General features: G+C 37.5%; 1 protein-coding gene and 1 pseudogene across 11 annotated transcripts in view; one reads left to right on the top strand and one right to left on the bottom strand.

Annotated features, from left to right (window-relative positions):
- The window catches only part of DYRK1A (dual specificity tyrosine phosphorylation regulated kinase 1A), a 148,390-nt gene that overhangs the window by 4,865 nt on the left and 123,895 nt on the right, over positions 1–19,630 (bottom strand). For all 11 annotated transcript variants that reach the window (XM_072806953.1, XM_072806957.1, XM_072806950.1 and 8 more), the window contains 5 exons: positions 18,975–19,261; positions 16,327–16,473; positions 14,472–14,612; positions 4,435–4,741; positions 3,808–3,932 (listed from right to left, as the gene is read on the bottom strand). In XM_072806953.1, coding sequence (XP_072663054.1) covers positions 3,808–3,932; positions 4,435–4,741; positions 14,472–14,612; positions 16,327–16,473; positions 18,975–19,261 — 1,007 coding nt within the window. The remainder of the gene's footprint in view (positions 1–3,807; positions 3,933–4,434; positions 4,742–14,471; positions 14,613–16,326; positions 16,474–18,974; positions 19,262–19,630) is intronic.
- On the top strand, positions 7,958–11,161 carry LOC140621342 (small ribosomal subunit protein eS24 pseudogene; annotated as a pseudogene).

Raw genomic sequence — 19,630 nt, 5'->3', positions numbered from 1 at the left:
GAAAGAAAGAAAGAAAGAAAGAAAGAAAGAAAGAAAGAAAGAAAAAGAAAGACTCTGTGCTCTTTAAGCTACCATATTTGGGGGATCTGTTACCCATTTGGCCTACTCAAATCATAATACATCCCACCCAACAAACAGCCATTCCATATCACATTATCCTGTCTTGTGTTGTTTTGATTCATTTTTATTGTTTTGATTCATTGTGTTTATTTACTGTGGCATATAAGCTTAAAGAAGGCAAAGCCTATGTCGTTTTTACCAGGAGCTAACATAAATCATTAAGTATTTACTCAACAGGGGTAGTCTAAGAACCAAACTTCAGGAAACATCACTGCAAACAATCCAGTAGAAAAATAGGCAGAAAGTTCTCAGAAAATACTAATGGTCCTTAAACTATGAAGCTACTCAAATTCATGTATAAAAAGAAATAAGCAAAATAAAAATATCCTCTGCCCAATACCAGTTTTCATTTCAGACTGATCAAAGGGGATCACACCAACTGTTTCTCCAAAGTCTTGTTAGTGGAAGGCTTTGCTGGCAAAACTAAATGGAGAGCAATTTGGCAGCGGCTATAAAAATCACAGTTCACATCACTCTCCGACCCGTGATTTCACATCAAGGGGTTTCTTTCTATCACAGTTACACTGCCTGTGTGTGAGTGGTATGTGTGTGGCATTCCAGCAACATCTGTAATAGTAAAAAAGACTTGAAATTAACTAACTGTCCATTAACAGGGGCCTGGGGAAATGACTTATGGAATATCTAAACAGTAGAGTACTGTATGACTGTAAAGAAGAAAGAAGAAGGGAGAAAAAGTTCTCCATGTACTGATATAGAAAGAGCTCCAAATACATATTAAAAATACATGAAAAATGTGTTAAAACAAAAACAAAATACTCAAGATGTGAACACATACATGGCATGCTACTATTTGTATATAAAGATTAAGAATATATATCTATATGCGGATATATGTAAAACAGCACAAAAAGGATACAAAAACCAGTAATATTAGATTAGAAAGTGGGTGGCCAGAGGATATGGAAGGGAAGTCTTGAATCCCCTTTTACATTTACTTATTTTTTTTAACCACATATCATCTATTCAAAAATTAAATTAAAAAGGGCTTATAAGGCAATAAGGAAAAATAATGACTTCTGCTAAACACAGGTGGGAGGTACACAATCGTCTCATGTTACTCCTGGCCCAGGCTTATGTTTTTGCAGTATTTCATGTATCTGGAGGGCAGAAGAAAGGTCATTCTAAAGAATTTGGTATTTAAGTGAAGATCTGAAGTATAAATGGTAGTGACTACAGCAAAGAGAAAAGTGCGCCCCGCTGAGCACAGCACATGTGAGAAACATGGAAGAACATGGGGTCTTCCAAAAAGAAAGAAAGAAAGAAAAGAAAGAAAGAGAAAAAAAAATCCAGTAAGACCAGAGCAAATCAGGAGGAGAAAGAACACCCTGAACAGAGGCCAGACCATGGTGGTCACAGAGACGCTTATAAGTTTAAGTACAAAGGAAAACCGAACTTGGTTTAAAGCACAGAAAGGCCACATCAGACAGCTTCACTGTGTGTTCATGGGCCTGTAGAGGAGACACTGGCATTGACTGCTGAATGGAATGAAGTGCCCAAGGACCAGTTAGAATATTCTTTACAGTAAGAGAGGCTGGAGACAGCTGCAGCAATGGGGCAAAGTGAAGAGAATAAAAGCAAATTTAGGATATTTAGAATCCATACAGTTTACTATTTGATTCAACTGTGGGATAAGGGAAAGACAAGTCAAAAGTTAGCTCCTAGCCCCCAGTGTACGGCTGGAACAAACAGAGGAGTCTAGGGCCATCTCGATGAAGAACCCACAAGGGTGGCAAGGTGTGATGGGTACAAATATAGTTAACATGACGCGTCTACAGTGCCTTGCTGCAGAGACTTTCGAAGTGATGGTTAGAGTAAACAGGAATAAAGGTCCTGGGCTCAGGAGTGAGGTCTGGGTGAGAAACAAAGCTGCAGGAGTGACCTGCATCAGGATGGAACTGCAGTCAGGGCAGCTGGGTGTTTTCATCAGTCGAGTATCCGACTGTATCCGACTGTTGGTTTCCACTCTAGTCACAATCTTGGGGTCGAGGGATCAAGCCCTGTGTCAGGCTCCATGCTCCGGGCAGAGTCTGCTTGTCCCTCTCCCCATCGCTCTGCCCATCCCTTGCTCAGCACACATGTGTGTGCACTCTTTGGAATGAATAATGAATGAAGTTTAAGAAAAGAAAAAGATGGTACCGCAGTCATCAGTAAGGGTGGGCAGAAGAGAATGCAGAAGAGACAAGAAGGAAAGGCCAGAGAAGTGGGGGAATGTCAGGAGATACCCTGTCAAGGCAAAAAGGAGGAGAGCACTTCAGAGGGCAAGGAGGAGCTAACACGGTAAATGTGGGGGAGGAATAAAAAAAGGCAAGCGTCTGGATGCCCATTGGCCTCCTCAGCAGCGATCACAGCTGACGCTGCAGGAATGGCATCCTGGGCTCGTAGGCAGCCCAGCTGGAGCAGACCAAAGAGTTCCTCGGGGGTAGAACAGAGCTCCCACGACCCTGCCCCAACCGACTAGCAGAATGTAGGGCCAGATATAGGCCAGGGAAAGGTTCGGCTCCAGATGGGAGAGACTTGGGGAGGACCACATGCTGAAAGGAAGAAAAATCAAGCAGAAGAAGAGAAGCTGTAAGCTGTAGGAGCCAGAGGCTGAGCAAGTAGGAGGAGCAAACAGGAGGTCAAGGGGGGAGGGGGGGCTGGCCTCAGCCAGGAAGGAAGACTGCTTCTGAGGAGAGAGAAGCTCAGAGAGGTGAACAAGCACACACATAGGCTGGATGAGGTGCTTCTGACTGAAGACTCTCCTCATGCAGCAAGGAGCAAGGGCAAAGAGGAGGTCAATGGTTTCTCCAAAGAGTAGAAGCAGCAACTGAAACAAAGATTAAAGAGAACGAGAAAGACAAGAGGTGATGAGGAATGGGAAGCCTGCTGGGAGGGCGCAGGGGAATACTAATTAACAATGGTACCAAGAGTGGTTTTCTCCTGCAGCATTCAGGAGCCCCAGCCACAAGAATGGGGGATGACAGTCAGCAACCTCGGTTTTACCTCACTCATCAAGTAATACACTGACTGGCCTCTCATTATAAAACACCATAATGTAATACCTAGTATCAACTCACTTATTACTTAACAGAGTATTTAATAAATATTTTTACGACCACCATCTGTTTCACCCCATTTAAAAAAAAAACAAACATTACTCAATTACAGCCTCTTCTTTAACAAATTTAGAAAACAAAGGAACAAACAAAAAACCCTCAAAAACAAAAAGACAACAACAACAAAAATAAAAATCCCAAACCCAAACCAAACCAAACCAACATGGAGGTTAAACTCAAGCCACATACTGACTCTGAATCAAGGACCATTAGTGATAAAAGATCATGGAAGCAGCCAGAGCACAGTAATCAAGATCACAAGCCAGGAAAAGTGATTTAACCCATCAAGTGCAGTTCCCAATATAAAAGGAAAACTCAAACAGTGTAAGGCTCAAAATGCTGCTGGGGAAAAACAACTGGAACAGTGGCTGGGACACACCCAAGAAATGTTAGCTATTTCTAAATAACGAAGTAGAAAATTGCACAGATATGTTTCTTTAGTCACAAACAGGTGAGAATTCCCTGTGAGGAAGCTTCCATGAGCCTCTGGGGGAAATGGCACAACCACCCACCACTGTGCTGCCTGGCCACGGCAGGGGACGGATAACAGAGGAGTGGCGAGCAAGCTCACCTGGGGGCTGTGGGTCTCACAGTCCATGGCCTGGACGGCAGCTGTGAAGTGCCCGCCGCTGTGCCGATGTTGGTGCGTTGGATCCGACCTGGCTCTCCCGCTGTTGCTCGTCCCCGACGATCCACCTTCAGGATCATAACACAGTACAACTTGTAAGTTTGAAGTTAATTATGCTCAAGTATAGATTCTAGGACTGGAACACTAAAACTGAAAGTACATCACACACAAAAAGCTCTATTAACCTGAAAGTGTATCAGAAAATTATCCCATCCTCTAAGTTCTTTCACATCAGCCACTGAGCTGATACATGATCGTTTGGTTTTGGTTGAATTAGGGGAAAATTCAAGCATATGAACAAAGTATTTCTATTTACAAAGCAATTAAAATTTTGGGTTAATCAAGAGTTTTGGTTCCCACTGCCCAGCACAATTTATTATTCATAGTTAAGTATTGGAGCTTTGGGGCAGTGAATTTTTTTACTAACTACAGAGAGTAGATTTAGGAAAAGTAATTCCTCCCTATCCCGATCAACGAATTTTTAAAAGACTTTACAATAACCGCCCCGCCCCCCTTCGTAAAGAAAACAGTCGAGACTTCCAAGCCGAACGTAGAGTTAGCAGAACTGACCTGAGCTTGAAGATGTACTCGAGGTGGTGCCCGAGGACTGTGACTGCTCCATCGCGGGGCTGGTGGACACACTATTACTTGTATTGGTGCCTTCGTCAGCTGTTTTCTTGAAAAAACTGTGCTGCAGGGCATAGTAAGGTTGAATTCGAGTTTTGGGGTCATAATCAAGCATCCTTAAAATGAGGTCTTTGAACTTCAAGTAGTCAGCTACAGTATGACCCGATTCCCCAGCACGACGCCCACCAGGTCCTCCTGTTTCTACTCCGAGAATATTATGAAGTTTACGGGTTCCTGGTGGTTTATACTCCTAAAGAGAAGAAAGATAAAAGGCTTCTCTAAATTTGATGGAATATGTAAAGGCCAACATAAACTTTAAATATGCTCAAATCTATTATATAGAGACCCTTATTTAAGAGAACGCTTTCTAATTAGATCCTCTGTATTTTCACATATTACTACTGCAAGCGCACTTGTAGTTAGAGAAATTCAAAATAATTTTGAGACCAAAAATGACTTTAAAGATGCTGCCCAGGCCTCAGCAAACAATGGCTTGGCTTAGGGGTGTTTTGTACAGCCTCAGCCATAAATGGTTTTTATACTTTTGGAGGTTATAAAAACAAACAAAACCAAGTAAGATGCAATGGAAGCCTACAAAGCCTAAACCTTTTATTATCTAGTTCTTTATAAAGGAGATGTGCTGACTACTGGCTCTGGCCAAATGGTTCTGAGCCGCTTTTCTGCCTGATGCACCAGCGACCATGGGTGCACTTTCTTTCATCATGGTGGCTCTCCGAGATGGTGGTAATCACTCCAAGTAGGCTCCAAGTTAAGATCCACTGATTTAACCCTGCCCACTCATTTTTTAAAATTTTATGTACTTAAGTAATCTCTACATCCAATGTGGGGCTTAAAATCACAATCCCAAGATCAAGAGTCGAGTGCTCCTCTAAGTCAGGGAGGTGCCCCCTGACACTCATATTTAGATAAACTGAAAACAAATTATGCCTCCCTTTAGAATATGGAGATATAATATGTGTTGAGACTTTCAGAAAATTCATTTTTAAACAGATGATAGTATAACCCTTAAAATCCTTATTTATTCAGAATGGATTTTTACTTTTAGTGACAAATGGAAACATTTTCAAGATACCACTGCTCTCACTCTAAAAGCAAGAACAAGCCAGGCAGGTAGGCCACAAATCATTTCATTTAAAAAACCCATTAAGAGTATCATGGACCAAATGAACCAGAACTAACTAAATCCCTGAAAATGAGAAGCCCTTCTTGGGAAAGAAGAGATGTAAGGTAGGAGGAGAAACAAATGACAGAGGTCTGGGTAAGAAGAATCCAACACAACTCTGCCGATTTGTGGTGGTGTGCATGGACACAAGGCGGGGGGGGGGGGGCGGGGCAGACAGACACAGCCCAGAGGGGAGGCCCCACGGCCCTGCAAGACTGGAGACAGAGCACCGGACGGGGAGAGACAGCCTGAGGCACAGACAGGAACAGGCTATTAGCTGAGCAATAAGGCATCCAGAGCGCTCAGGTCTCCACACACACTGCTTAAAACCTATGAAGACAGTGAAGAGCTGAATCTAAGTTGAGCAGACAAAGCCAAGTCCAGATTCAGCTTAACTACAAAGGAGACTGACTCAGTCCCATACTACTGCCAGACAGAAGGAGAGGTGAGTCTCTTTCCGGAAGGAAGTAAGATTTACTTCCGTCTCAACTATTCTTAAATACAAAGTCTGGCATACACTTAAAAAAATTACAGACCCAAGAAATGTTTAAAAGATGGGTCCATAATCAAGTAAAAAAATTAGAAGACTCATGTAAATAAATGACCCAGATGTTGAAACTGGCAGACAGGCATTATTAATAACTAGGACAAATAGGTTAAAAAAGTTAGTTCAAAAAGGTGGACATGTTTGAATAAAAGGGGGATTTCAGGAGACAAAATGAAAACTATATTAAAAAAAAAGAGAGAGAAGAGGGGTTCCTGGGTGGAACAGCAGGTTGAGCATGTGAGTCTTGGTTATGGCTGAGGTCATGATCCCAGGGTCCTGAGACCTAGCCCATGTTGGGCTCTGCACCCAACGTGGAGCATGCTTAAGATTCTCTCTCCCTCTGCCCCTCTGCCTGCACCCCCACGTGTTTTCTCTATACATACATAAAGAAAAGTGGAAATGTTAGAACTAAAATACGCAATATCGGAAATAAAGAATTCACTTAAAAATTGTAACCTAAGACTGGGCTCAGCAGAAGAAAAAACTAAGTGAATCAAAAGTCAGAGTAAAGAAACTATACGAACTGAAACATAAAAAGAAAACAGGATGAATAAACCAGAGACCTTGGAGATAATGTTGTGCACCGTAACATACATTTAAGTAGAGATTTATAGAAGATGACAGAAACAGAATATTTGAAAAGATAATGTCTGAAGAGATTCAAAAACTGATGAAAGAGATCAACCCACTGACCCAAGAACTCAGCATATTCTAAGGAAAATACATATGAAGAAAACTAAACCCAGGGACACAAGAGTCGACTTACTGAAGAACTGAAAATAAAGAGAACATCAAAATCAGCTGGAGAGGGAAAAACTACATACAGAATGCTTAGAAAAACTACTGGCTTCTCAGCAGAAACAACGGAATACCAAAAACAATGTCATTAACATCTTTAAACAATGTCATATTATCTTTTTTCTTTTGCTCAAATATCAACCTAGAATTCTGTATCCATGGAAATTTCCATATCTTCCTTAAGAAGGTAAAGATATTTTCAGATAAATAACTGCTGAAAGAAATCACCACCAAAAGTTATTCACTGTAAAATCAGAAAGTTAGAGGAAGTTGTGTTCTGAAGGAAAAATAAAACCAGCTGGAAGCCAGGAACTGCAAAAAGGGATCAAGAATTTCACAGGTGAACAGAAGAGATCATCTTATTATCTTTACTTTTTGTGTGTTTTAAAATGTCTTTAAAAGTCATTTTTTATTTAAAGCAGTCCAGTTGTTTGTTGTGAGGGCTGTAACACATGCAAAAGTGATATATGATGGCAAGTGCACAAGAGGTGTAGAGTTAGGCAAAAGCACACAGTTAATTACATGGTTTATCAAGTGATATTAGATGAATGCCAAGTGATCAGTTAAAGATGCATATAACAGTAAAAATTACACACAGGGGCGCCAAGGTGGCTGAGTCAGTTAAGCATCTGCCTTTGGCTCAGGTTATGATCCTGGGGTCCTGGGATCAAGCCCCATGTCAGGCTTCCTGCTCAGTGGGGAGTCTGTTTTTCCCCTTTCTCATGCTCCCTCTCCCATTCAAATAAACAAACAAATCTTTTTAAAAAAATTAAAAAATAAAAATTATAGAGTAATAGCTAAAAAGTCAATAGAGGAAATAAAATATAGATAGTATTTCATGAACCCAAAAGAAGACAGGAAAGAAGGAATGGGAGGAAAGGAGGTAAGACAAACAGAGTACAAATAAGACAACAGTTTAAAACTTAAACTCTGCAGCTGCCATCATGAACGACACAGTAACTATCCGGACCAGGAAGTTCATGACCAACCAACTGCTTCAGCGGAAACAGATGGTCATTGATGTTCTTCACCCCGGGAAGGCAACAGTACCTAAGACAGAAATTCGGGAAAAACTAGCCAAAATGTACAAGACCACACCAGATGTCATATTTGTATTTGGATTCAGAACCCATTTTGGTGGTGGCAAGACAACTGGCTTTGGCATGATTTATGATTCCTTGGATTATGCAAAGAAAAATGAACCCGAACATAGATTTGCAAGACGTGGCCTGTATGAGAAGAAAAAGACTTCAAGAAAACAGAGCAAAGAATTCAAAAACAGAATGAAGAAAGTCAGGGGAGGACTGCAACAGCCAACGTTGGTGCTGGCAAAAAGTGAGCTGGAGATTGGACAACAGAAGGAGTAAAGATTCTGCAGTGGCTTTATCTGTGGTGATTGTGCAGATTTTTCTTGAGAGGATTAATAAACTAAGAACACTAAAAAAATAAATAAATAAAACCTAAACTCTAGGCTTTTTAATGAATAATTAAATAGGTTCAAAATGCATCATGAAAGAAAGAGACTAACTGGATTAAAAGACATGACCAATTTATGTTGCACACAAGAGTCATACTTCATATGCAAAAGTATAGGCAGACTTGAAGTTAAAGGGGAGGAAAAATATAGACTTTGAGAATGTGAATAAGAAAGTTGGTATAGATACAGTAATATTGGACAAATCAGACTTCAAGATAAAAATATTACCAGAGATAAAGAGGGACATTTCACCATAGTAAAAAAGTGAGTTTATCACAAAGTCACAACAACACTTAGGTACACCTACCCAAGGGTACAACAATGGGTACACCTACAAAGAGAGCTTCAAAACACATAAAGCAACTAAAGGGAGAGTAAGAAAAATCCAGAATTATCACTAAAGATTAACATTCCTCTCTGTCACAGAGAGACAAAGGATGTAAAAGGTATCAAAAAAAAAAAAAAAAAAAAAAAAAAAGAAAAGAAAAGAAAAGAAAAAAGAAGAAATCAAACAACCTGACCTATACTGACATTTGTAGACCCTACACCAAATAAATGAATAAAATACAATTCCTCGCAGGTGCACACAGAACATTCACTGAGAGATTACCTGCTATATTATAAAATAAATGTGAATGAATTTAAAGGAGTGAAATAATGTTTTGTTTTTTTTTTACCATGATGCTACTGTATTAGAGATCAGTTAGCAATAAGATTATCTGAAAATCCTCAAATATTTTGAAATTATATAACAACATTCTAAATAACAATGAAGCAACAAAAAAAAAATCACAAGGGAAATTAGAAATGTTTTAAAATCATTGAGAGGGATCCCTGGGTGGCGCAGCGGTTTGGCGCCTGCCTTTGGCCCAGGGCGCGATCCTGGAGGCCCGGGATCGAATCCCACATCGGGCTCCCGGTGCATGGAGCCTGCTTCTCCCTCTGCCTGTGTCTCTGCCTCTCTCTCTCTCTCTCTGTGACTGTCATAAATAAAAAAAATAAAAATAAAATAAAGTGTGGTGATCTTTAAAAAAAATAAAATAAAATCATTGAGAGTTAAAACAGATCAAAAGTTGCTACATGCAGCTAAAACAGTGATTAGAGGGAAATTTATGACATTAAATGCAATGAGAAAAAAGTTTTAAATAAATGATCTAAGCTTCTACCTTCAGAAACTAGAAAAAGCAAATTTAACCTAAAGCAAGGAGAAGAAGAAATAATAAAGAGAAGAATCAATGAAATAGAAACAGGACTGTAAACAACAGTAAAAACGAAACAAAAAAACTGGTTGTTTGGAAAGATCAGTAAGTTTGCCAAACCACTAGCAATAGAGGGAAAAAAGGAGAAAACAGAATGACCAACATTAGGAGCAAAAGAGACACTACCACTGTAGATCCTCTAGAAATCACACAGATAATAATGAAATATTATGGGTAATTTTATGCTAACAAAGCCAACAACTTAGATAAAGACAAGTTTCTTGAAATACATACCTACCAAAATTGACTCAAAAAGAAAATCTGAATAGCCACATATTTATAAAAAAATACATGAGCTACAATTAATAACTTTCTACCAAACACCCCCACTCATTATAGCTTCATAGATGAACTCTATTAAACATTTACAAAAGAAATGACAATCTTATACAAATTCTTTCAGAAAAATCAAGAAAGAATACTTCCCAAAAGTTTTATGAGATCAGCATAATCCTGAGATCAATACCCAATGAAGGTATTATATATAAAATTTTAGACAAATATCCATTTAATGACAAAATTCCTACCAATATAGACTAAGAAACTGAACCTACTAATACAAAAGAAGATAGTTTATCAATTGAGGCCAAGTATGGCTTATCATAGGTTGAGCTCAATATTCTGAAAGTTCATATATTTTACTACATAACAAGAGAAAAACCATATGATCATCTCTATAGGTGCAGAAAGCATGTGACAACTTTCAAAACCCACTCATGATTTAGAAAAACAAACAAGCAACACAAGTCTCTAAAAACACAGAAACTACTACTTCAACTCATAGAGAGCTACAAGAAATATAGCACCATATTTAAAAATATTGAATAAATGTATGCTTTTCCCACAGGATTGAGAAAATGGGAAGATGTCTGGTCTCACCATGACTACTCAACATACAGAGGCTCCAGCCAGTATAAAAAAACAACAAACAAAGCATATAGATTGAAAGAATAAAACTGTTCATTTGCGGAGGATATAATTAAATAGAAAGTCCTACAGAATCTAAAAACAAAAAACTAGAATAGGTAAATTTAGCAACGTCTTAGGATACAGAGTTAACATACAGAGAAATAAAACTCAGTTCTATTTCCACATATCTGCAATGAGAAATTAGAAAATGATACTTTAAACACGATACCTAAATAGCATCAAAAAATTAAAAATTAACAAAATATGCCTGAGACTTCTGTACAAAACACTACAAAATACCGCTGAAAAAAATTAAAGACTAAATGGAGAAAACCAGGTTCACAGACTGGAAAACCAATACTGTTAAAATGTCCATTCTCCTGCATGGAATCTCAAATGCAAGTGCAATAGAAATTCCAGCAAGATTTTGGGTACAAATTTATAAGCGGATTCTAAAATTTGTAGGTAAATAAAAAGGACCTAGAGAATAGAAAAAAAAAAAAAAAAACAATTGAAACAAAAAAAGAGCTGATGGATTTACACTACTTGAATGTGAAAGACTCACCATACAGCTACAAAATTGGCACTGTGGTACTGGTTCAGGGCTGATAAACCAAAGCAACAAAATAGGGTGCAAATATAGACCCACACATAAAAGAGAAATTTGCTTTGGACAAAAGCTCCCAGATCAATAGGTAAAGGAAACAGCCCAACAAATGATGCTACAACTCCTTAGGTAAGCATCTGGAAATGTGAACATCCACTCCTAACCTCATTCCATATTCAGGACTTAATTCAAGATGAACCACAGAACTCTAATCATAAAAACTAGGATCAAAAAATCTTTAAAAGAAAACACAGAATACCCTCACAAACTTGAGGGAAGCAAAGATGTCTTAGGATACAAAAACAACTAGTATTCATAAAATACAGTTGATAAATTTAATTTCATTGACATTACATTTTCCCCCTCATGAAAAGATATCACTAAAAGAAATAGGTAAACCATAGTCTAGGAAAAAATACTGACACATGTGACAAAGGACTTATATCCATTATATGTACAAAACTCCTATATCTCAATAATTAAACTCAATAATAAATGAGTAAAAGACTAGAAAGATATCACCAAAAATATATGAATGGTTAATAAGCACATATTATTAATCATGGAGAAATAGAAGTATAATGACTATACAAATCCATTATGGCTAATTTCAAAAAGACCAACCATATCAAACAGTGAGGATGTCCTACAACTGGAACCCTCCTCATACATTGTAGGGATGTAGAATGATGAAAATTTAGAGAACTGTATTTTCTCATGAAGGTAAACACACATATATCCTATGATCTGGCAACTCTACCTCTAGGTAATGACCCAAAGAAATGAAAACACATGTGCACAAAAGATTTATACAGTACCCACTACCCTTATTCATAATAGGTCCAAATCGGAAACAACTCAATGTCCACTGATAAACTAATATAGATAAATTGCACTATTTTCATTCAGTAGAATGTTATGAAGTAATAAACAAAATAACTTTTTGAAACACCTAACAGGGATGAATTTCCAAAAACAATGTTTGTTAAGTGAAGAAAGCAAAATAATAAATACTATAGGATTACATTTATATGAATTTTGCCTATGAATAGGCAAAGCTAACCTATGGTAATAGTGGAGGTGGGATGGGATGACAAAAGAGTCACAACAGGACTTTTAGGGTGAGGGGAATATTCCGTATCTTGTTTTAGGTAGTATTTACATTGCTGTACGTAAGATTAAAACAAAACAAACACTTAAGGTATGCCTATGTTGTACAAAAATTATACTTTAACAAAACAGAACCTTAATTCTTCATCCACCTCCCTCACTAAAAAAAAACACATATAGTAGATATAGATTTCATTACCAAGAAGCTAAAATGGGCTCTTGAAACACACGTTGAGAAATTAAAAGTAAAATAAAATCACTGAGAAAATAAACACAAATCCAATGAGAACACGTGCAACTCAATTTATACTTATGCTTAAATTCCCTAGTGCATCCTTTATAATGTAAACATTTGGTTATGGATTTGATGTTTCTGTCGTTGCAAAATTTACTTCTATTCAAAAACAAAATAGTTATTTTATATTTTAAAAATTAAGTTTCTTAAGTCAGTTGCTAATTGCAGCTAAGGAAATCTCATAAAACCTATAGTTAATATGTATTAAATGCAGGTTATGATACTCACTTTCAATTTTAAAAAGGGAAAAGATTTCTCTTTTCATTTCTGAAATGCCTCCCCAAATAATTTTTTAAAATACTCATAGCTCAATTTGGGAGAAATGAAAGGTTACAGCCCATAGTGGCTTAACTGTGGTTTTATAAGACAGGGATATGAATGGGATGGGATGAATGTTTTATTTAGAAAAAAGAAACAACAGGCAGAAGGAAAAAAAAAAACACTTCAAAATGGAGAAAGTAGTAGCCTGTATTGCACAGAGATAAGAACTATAAAGGAGGTTTCATATCCTCCACCCTAATTCCAATCAACTGGTAGGAGCTACTTTAAATGCTGGGGAAACTAAGAAGGATTCCGAGGAGGCTGTGTTTTGGTTGAAGGGGAAAGGGGCCAGGCCTGAGAAGCTACCGATGTGGATGAAGGCAAAAGGACTCAGGAGGCTTGCATGGCATTACCCACCCCTTTCTTAAGGGGAGTGGGCACAATTCAGCTGCCAGATACTCCATTACCTGGAACTTTAATAAATAAAGCAGAATGCAGTAGGTTACAAATCAGCTGGGAAACCCTTAATTACAGATATATTTTTAAATATTCTAAAGAAAATCATTCGATAATGAAAGTTGAGACTCCACAGCTACATGAAGGTGAATTAAAGCAAACAACCATCATCTTCAGTTCACTGGAAATGACACCTGGTGGCAGCATCGCTAAAATGCAAGGGCAAAATAAAACTTGGAGCAAAAATAAAATCTCCTAAATATTAAGAATGCAAAACTAGAATCACAAGGTGTCTGGTATACATATCACATACAACCAGATATTTATATATGACATTCATTTTATACTAGAAATAAGCTAGATCACAACATACGATTATTTTCAGATACATAAAACAAAAAGTAAATCAAGATGCAAAATTGCTATCATTTACTCTGTTAAACTGACATCGCTTAAGGATCTGAAAAAACTTCTCAGCTAAAAGAAGATTACTAAAACAAACTTAGTGATTTGAAAACCTCACTTTGAGTATTTTGGAGATTTGACATTCCTGCTATCCATGCCACTGACCTAAGAATAAGAATCTCCAGGAATCTATCCAATGACTCTCTAAGTCAGTTCATATTCTTGTCACAAATTGCCTAAGTCAAAAATCCCTTCCCCCCCAACTGAAAAAAAAAAAAAAAAAAGGCGATTTACTGCAATTATGACCTCTGTTGCTCACAGCTGCGGTACTGTTAACTGGGACTTCATCACAGACCCACACTGTGAGGAAAAAAGGTCAAACTGACGGATTCTACTGCCGCAATGAGGCATGGTGGTTTGATTGGCTGTCTCACAAAGCAGACACAGAGTTTTCAAAATGAAGCCTTAACTCTGACCATGAAACAAACACTGGTCCAAACAGACACATCAGGTCAAACTACACCCACCATCTAAAGAAGCATACACCAACGTTATTAATCAAACTGTTAACTGAAACACGGATTTCAAGTGATGCAAGATGAGCTACAGAAAGAAAGACTGCTCTCGTAAAATAAGTAACAAAGACTCAAAAAACAAAGTTTCCCTATTTTACCCGTTTTCCATCTTTGGTCTTCTTTAAGTTCCAAGTGCCATCTGGCAACTTCTCAAAGAACTTTCTTGCTTTTGGTGCTTGGTCAAGAATATGAGCAGGTGGGATACTCAGAACTTCCACTATTTTATTCATCTGATCTACCTGTATTGAAAATAAAAATTAAAAAGCCTGTAACTTCCACTGTAGTACATCCTAATTCTGTTCATCCATCCATCCATTCATTCATTCCTGAATTATAAACAAACAGAGTACCTCCCGAGTGTCAGGCACACCTCCAGGCACTGAGCATACAATCATGAACAAAAGAGAAACTCCCTGTCGCCCTGCAGTCCCCTCATGCCATACAGGACAGGGCAGACAATTAAACACATAAAATCAAATAACCATCAAAAAAAAAAAAAAAATCCCAGAGGCTTAATAAAGTGTGGACCGAATAAAGTATATTTTTAAGCACAGATTCATTCGCTCAAATACAAGTGTCTACTACATGCTAGAAACCATACACAGAGCAATAAATAAAACAGATAAAAATCACTGCCAAAAAGTTGGTATCATAGAGGGAAGAGATCAATAATAGACAAATACACAGTTAAATATATTTTGTCCATGGCAACTAAGACCTATGGAGGAAGGAAAAGGGATGGAGAGTGACAGGGTACTGTCATCCACTGGTACTAGAGGATCACGGAGAAGACGGAGGAGCTGAAGATCTGTGGCCAGGAGGGAAGAGCCACATGCCCCCTGGGGAAGGGCCTCTAAGGCACAGGGAAGAACTAATGCAAAGGCCTCAGTTAGTCTGGGCCTGTGGCTACTGTTTCCAAGGGACCACAGAGTAAGGCTGTGTGCTGGCAGAGAAAGTAAGGGAGGCAACACTGCACAGAGGAGGCAGGAGGTAGAGGGAGTGGGGGGATTTTCGAGCCACTCAAAGGACTTGGATTTTACAATGAATAAAATGGAAGCCACTGAAGTTTCAGGTGATTTAAGAGAATATAATTGTATTTTATAACGAAACATTATCAAACACACACTATGCCAGTTACTGCCCATGAGTGGCTCACAACCTATAGTTCGAGTGAATTAGCAAGATGGAAGGGACAGGTTTCTGATACGATACTAACAGCTATATAACCCAGTATAAGTAAGTCATTAAATTTCGTTGGCCATTCTCTCTTATTTATAAATGCATGGACTGATCAAGATCTGTAATGCGTAACTTTTCTTTAAAAAATGAAAACTTCACAAGGTTTTAAACCAATGAAAGGCCAATTCCTCTGACTGCCAGAGAGTATGACTCTCCCATGCCCTCCTAGGCACTGGCTCTGATCCCCAAACATCTTCTAAGAACATAGACTGAAAACCCATGAATTAGAATAATTACACATAGTGTGTAGCTCTAAAATTCTATCATCTTAATTCACCCTCAATTATTCAGATCAAATACCCAATTTAAGGCTACTGGTCATCACTTCTTTATTCCAAATCATATTCTCAAAATTTACACAGTGATGTTTACATTGTTTTCAGAGTGTCCCTCAGGCCTTTTATCATTATTTTTGTTATACTGAAAATCTGTAAAATATAAATCAAAAGGCTTAACATTTTCTAAACTAACTTACTGTTCTTACCAGCAAATTAAAAAATCTCACCCCCATCTCAAAATCCTAAATTCCCCATTAGGATAATTGAAAAAATTTAAAAATGGATAAATGCAAATTAAAGACTGACCCAACATTTGAATATTTAAATTGGTAAGTAGGCATCTTTTTCTAAAAAACAATTTTCAGATTACACTGTCACAGATTACAATCAAAAACAAACTGTGAAAAAAGAGTTTTGAAAGCAATCCATTATATACCTCATTGGCTCCACTGAACAGAGGTTCTCCAGTGTGCATTTCAACCAAAATACACCCAAGGGACCACATATCGATAGCAAGGTCGTAAGGCATTCCCAGCAGCACCTCTGGAGACCGGTAAAAGCGACTCTGAATGTACTGGTATATCTGAAATACATGTCAGTATCATGTTAATTCCAGCATAAGTTTTGTTTAATTATGCTCAACGCTGAAGTACATCTATCTAATATTACCAGAAAAAGTAACCACCTATCCCCTGAATTTAGGTTCTGTTGACAGCTTTCAACTTGCTACTACAAATAATGTTTAAATAACTAAACACTTCAAGAGAGCAGTTACTCTTGACTGTGAAATGCAAAACATACACAATTCAAGTCCTTCCATTTATTCCAATCCTAACTGGTAATCAAAATACACACCTTAAAACAAATAATTATGCCTCATCAGAAAAAAGATTATTATTGAAAACCGTTTGTTTCCCTATTAATTCTTCTTTCCTGCTCCGGCTGGCATTTGGTTAACCATAAATTTAAGGCCTCAATTGTATCTAAATTAACCTAAAGAATGTTTTTTAGCATTAAGTCAAATAGACTCAGTACAACGTAAATGAAAATTCAGATGTACTAACCACACAGATAAATTGGAAAAACAACTGGGAGTCGTTTCTGACCAATCACTTCTTCCCTATACTGTCCCCTTCCACCTCAATCTAAGGCCTCTTAGAAAAAGAAAATCTTGAAATGGATAATTTTCAATGAAGTAATTGAGAATATCTTGAAAGACCAATTCATCTTCCCTTAGCCCCTGTAAATTTGTATCTAGAAATATCATGAAAGCAAAGAAAGTTTTATTTAAAAAGAGAAAGAAACAAACAAAATCCTAATTAAACATCCTCACTTAACACTCAAACTAGGCAGCCATCAATCAGCATGGTGCTGCTTTCTCATGAATACTTTTGTGGCTCCCATCTAAAACTCCAGCCAAATCTCCAAGAGTAATCTGATGCCCCCATAAGCTGGTCACCTCAACCTTAATGCTGTATCAGAGTGAAGAAACTGAAATTCAAAAGGGCCAGGAGGAAGTTACTACATTTCCAAGTTTCTATAGGCCAACAGCATCGGTAAAGCCCCAAAGACTCCCTACTACTGAGATCGTCTTATTGCACAGCTTCTGCAAGAAGTCTGTTTCTCACCTATTCCGTCTGGTTATCTCCAACGCTGTGCACCTAAATCCCCTGAAATACACCAGCCCTGCCACCTTCTGAGACTGAGACTGTAGATCTAGGGTAAGGCCACCACATGTGTATTTTAGAAAGGACCTCTCATTCTAATCTGATAAACCCACATAGTTTAAACCTCACTGAGCTAAAGGGTTAATTGTCTTAGTTTGGCTGGTGAGACATAATAGTATTTGGTATTAGTACAGAACATATGATTTTATTTAAAAGGGGGGGAAATTTTTCCAAATCCAAATCCATTCAAAGGACTCTCAAGATGGGCATGTGTTTTCCACTCACGATATACTTTACCCACATGAACAACTATGCACATCTTCTGATTTTCAGGGGCATCTGAAACTGCAAACTTTGCTTTCTAATCCTTCAATTTATCTCAGTGATTTACAGAACACTGCTACCATGAGTAAGTTGCAGAAAAAAAAAAGCCAGATAACCCTGTGAGCTGACTATAAATCTTCATGATTAAAATAACCAGCCATATTTAAAACATGGGGAAAAAACTGCACAGGACAAGACTCTCACTAATTTGGAAAAAAGAAAACTAGAAAGCCAATACATAATAGTATCTGAATGTTAGTTGTGGTTTTTCATGTTTTTCCCCCAAGAAATGCAGTTTCAGCACTTTCAAGTAAACAGGAACAGGGTTCAAAAACGAACAAAATATTATTAAATGATTTTAATTCCTTTCAAGAAAAGAGCAACCTATCACTTCTGTTTTATATGTGCAACACTGTTAAGAGTAGCTTTTGTAACACTAGAAAGAAGAGCAGGAAAAATCTGGTTTCTTAGCTAAACCTGAATCTATTTATTGCTACAGATAGGTCTGTTTTTAGCAGTCTGAGGAAAACCAGTTAGGACACGTGTCAAAATTTATATAGGGAAAAAGAGACTTACATTTATTTATCAAAACAAGTATGTCTAACCAACTGTGTAATTTCTGTACTATATCACCATGTGTAATGCAAAATAACCTATACTGTAACACATCAGTTTTTAAAGAAAACATTTATTTTGATCTACCTTTCAAGAAGTATTTCATAGCACAGATTCAGTGTTCTAGTACTGGGAAATCCCCAAATTCATACTAAACCCGTTACTTACAGAATATAGCTACAAATCACCTAATATTTAATTCACTCATCTCCTATTCTCTCTCCCTTTTAGGCATACATGACTTTTTTTTTCAAATCCACTTTTAAAAAACTAATACCTTCTAATTCAGAATCTTATATTTGCATTTTAAGAGAGATTTCCCTCACAATAGGCTTAACACAATGTGATTCAAGCGGCACATTTTAAATAGAACCATCCTGAAATTATTTCCAAATTAGATATAAATAATAACACTTCAATATCTAACAACACTATTTTATTTAATTGTCTTAATTCCCAAGTCCTAAAATATACTTACCCTCTGCCCCAACTGACAAGAACTGCCAAAGTCAACGATCTTGATTGCACTGCGTTTGGGGTTACAAAGAAGGATATTCTCAGGTTTTAAGTCACAGTGAATGATACTAAGTTCTGGAGTCGCGAGGAAAAGCAGTGCAGTGCACATCTGCTGTGCAAACTTTCGTGTTAGGTTCAAAGAGACACCTCGAAAATTGGTGTTCCTCAACAAGTCATAGAGGTTGTAGGACAGCATTTCAAAAACTAAACAGAGATGGTTTCGAAACATAAAGTGGCGTTTCAAATGCACTGAAAGAGAAAAAAAAGTTTCATTTTAAATTATACACACCAATAAAATGAGACTAATGTATGCACGAACTCTCAAACAATCTACAACATTTCAATGTCAAATGGAGAGTGAAAATCAAGTTAAAATTTGGAGATCGGCATTCTGCAATAATAGCACAATCTATAATCAGGAATATCTAAATTGTTTGTCTGCTGAATTAAACAGGTGTGGTATCTGCCAATAAGCAATATAATGTTAGAAGTACCACCAAAACGTTTTGTTTAAAAAAAAAAATGAAGTCAGATCTGGAAACACAAGTAGCAAAGTGACAAACAGAACTGAGAATACTTCAGTAACTTTATGCTCACTTCTACAAGAACGCATTTTTT

The sequence above is a fragment of the Canis lupus genome, chromosome 30, assembly GCF_048164855.1.
Source record: "Canis lupus baileyi chromosome 30, mCanLup2.hap1, whole genome shotgun sequence".
NCBI classification, from domain to species: Eukaryota; Metazoa; Chordata; class Mammalia; order Carnivora; family Canidae; genus Canis; species Canis lupus.
Note: the sequence above shows the minus strand (reverse complement) of the source record. Positions and strands in the feature narration are given on the sequence as shown.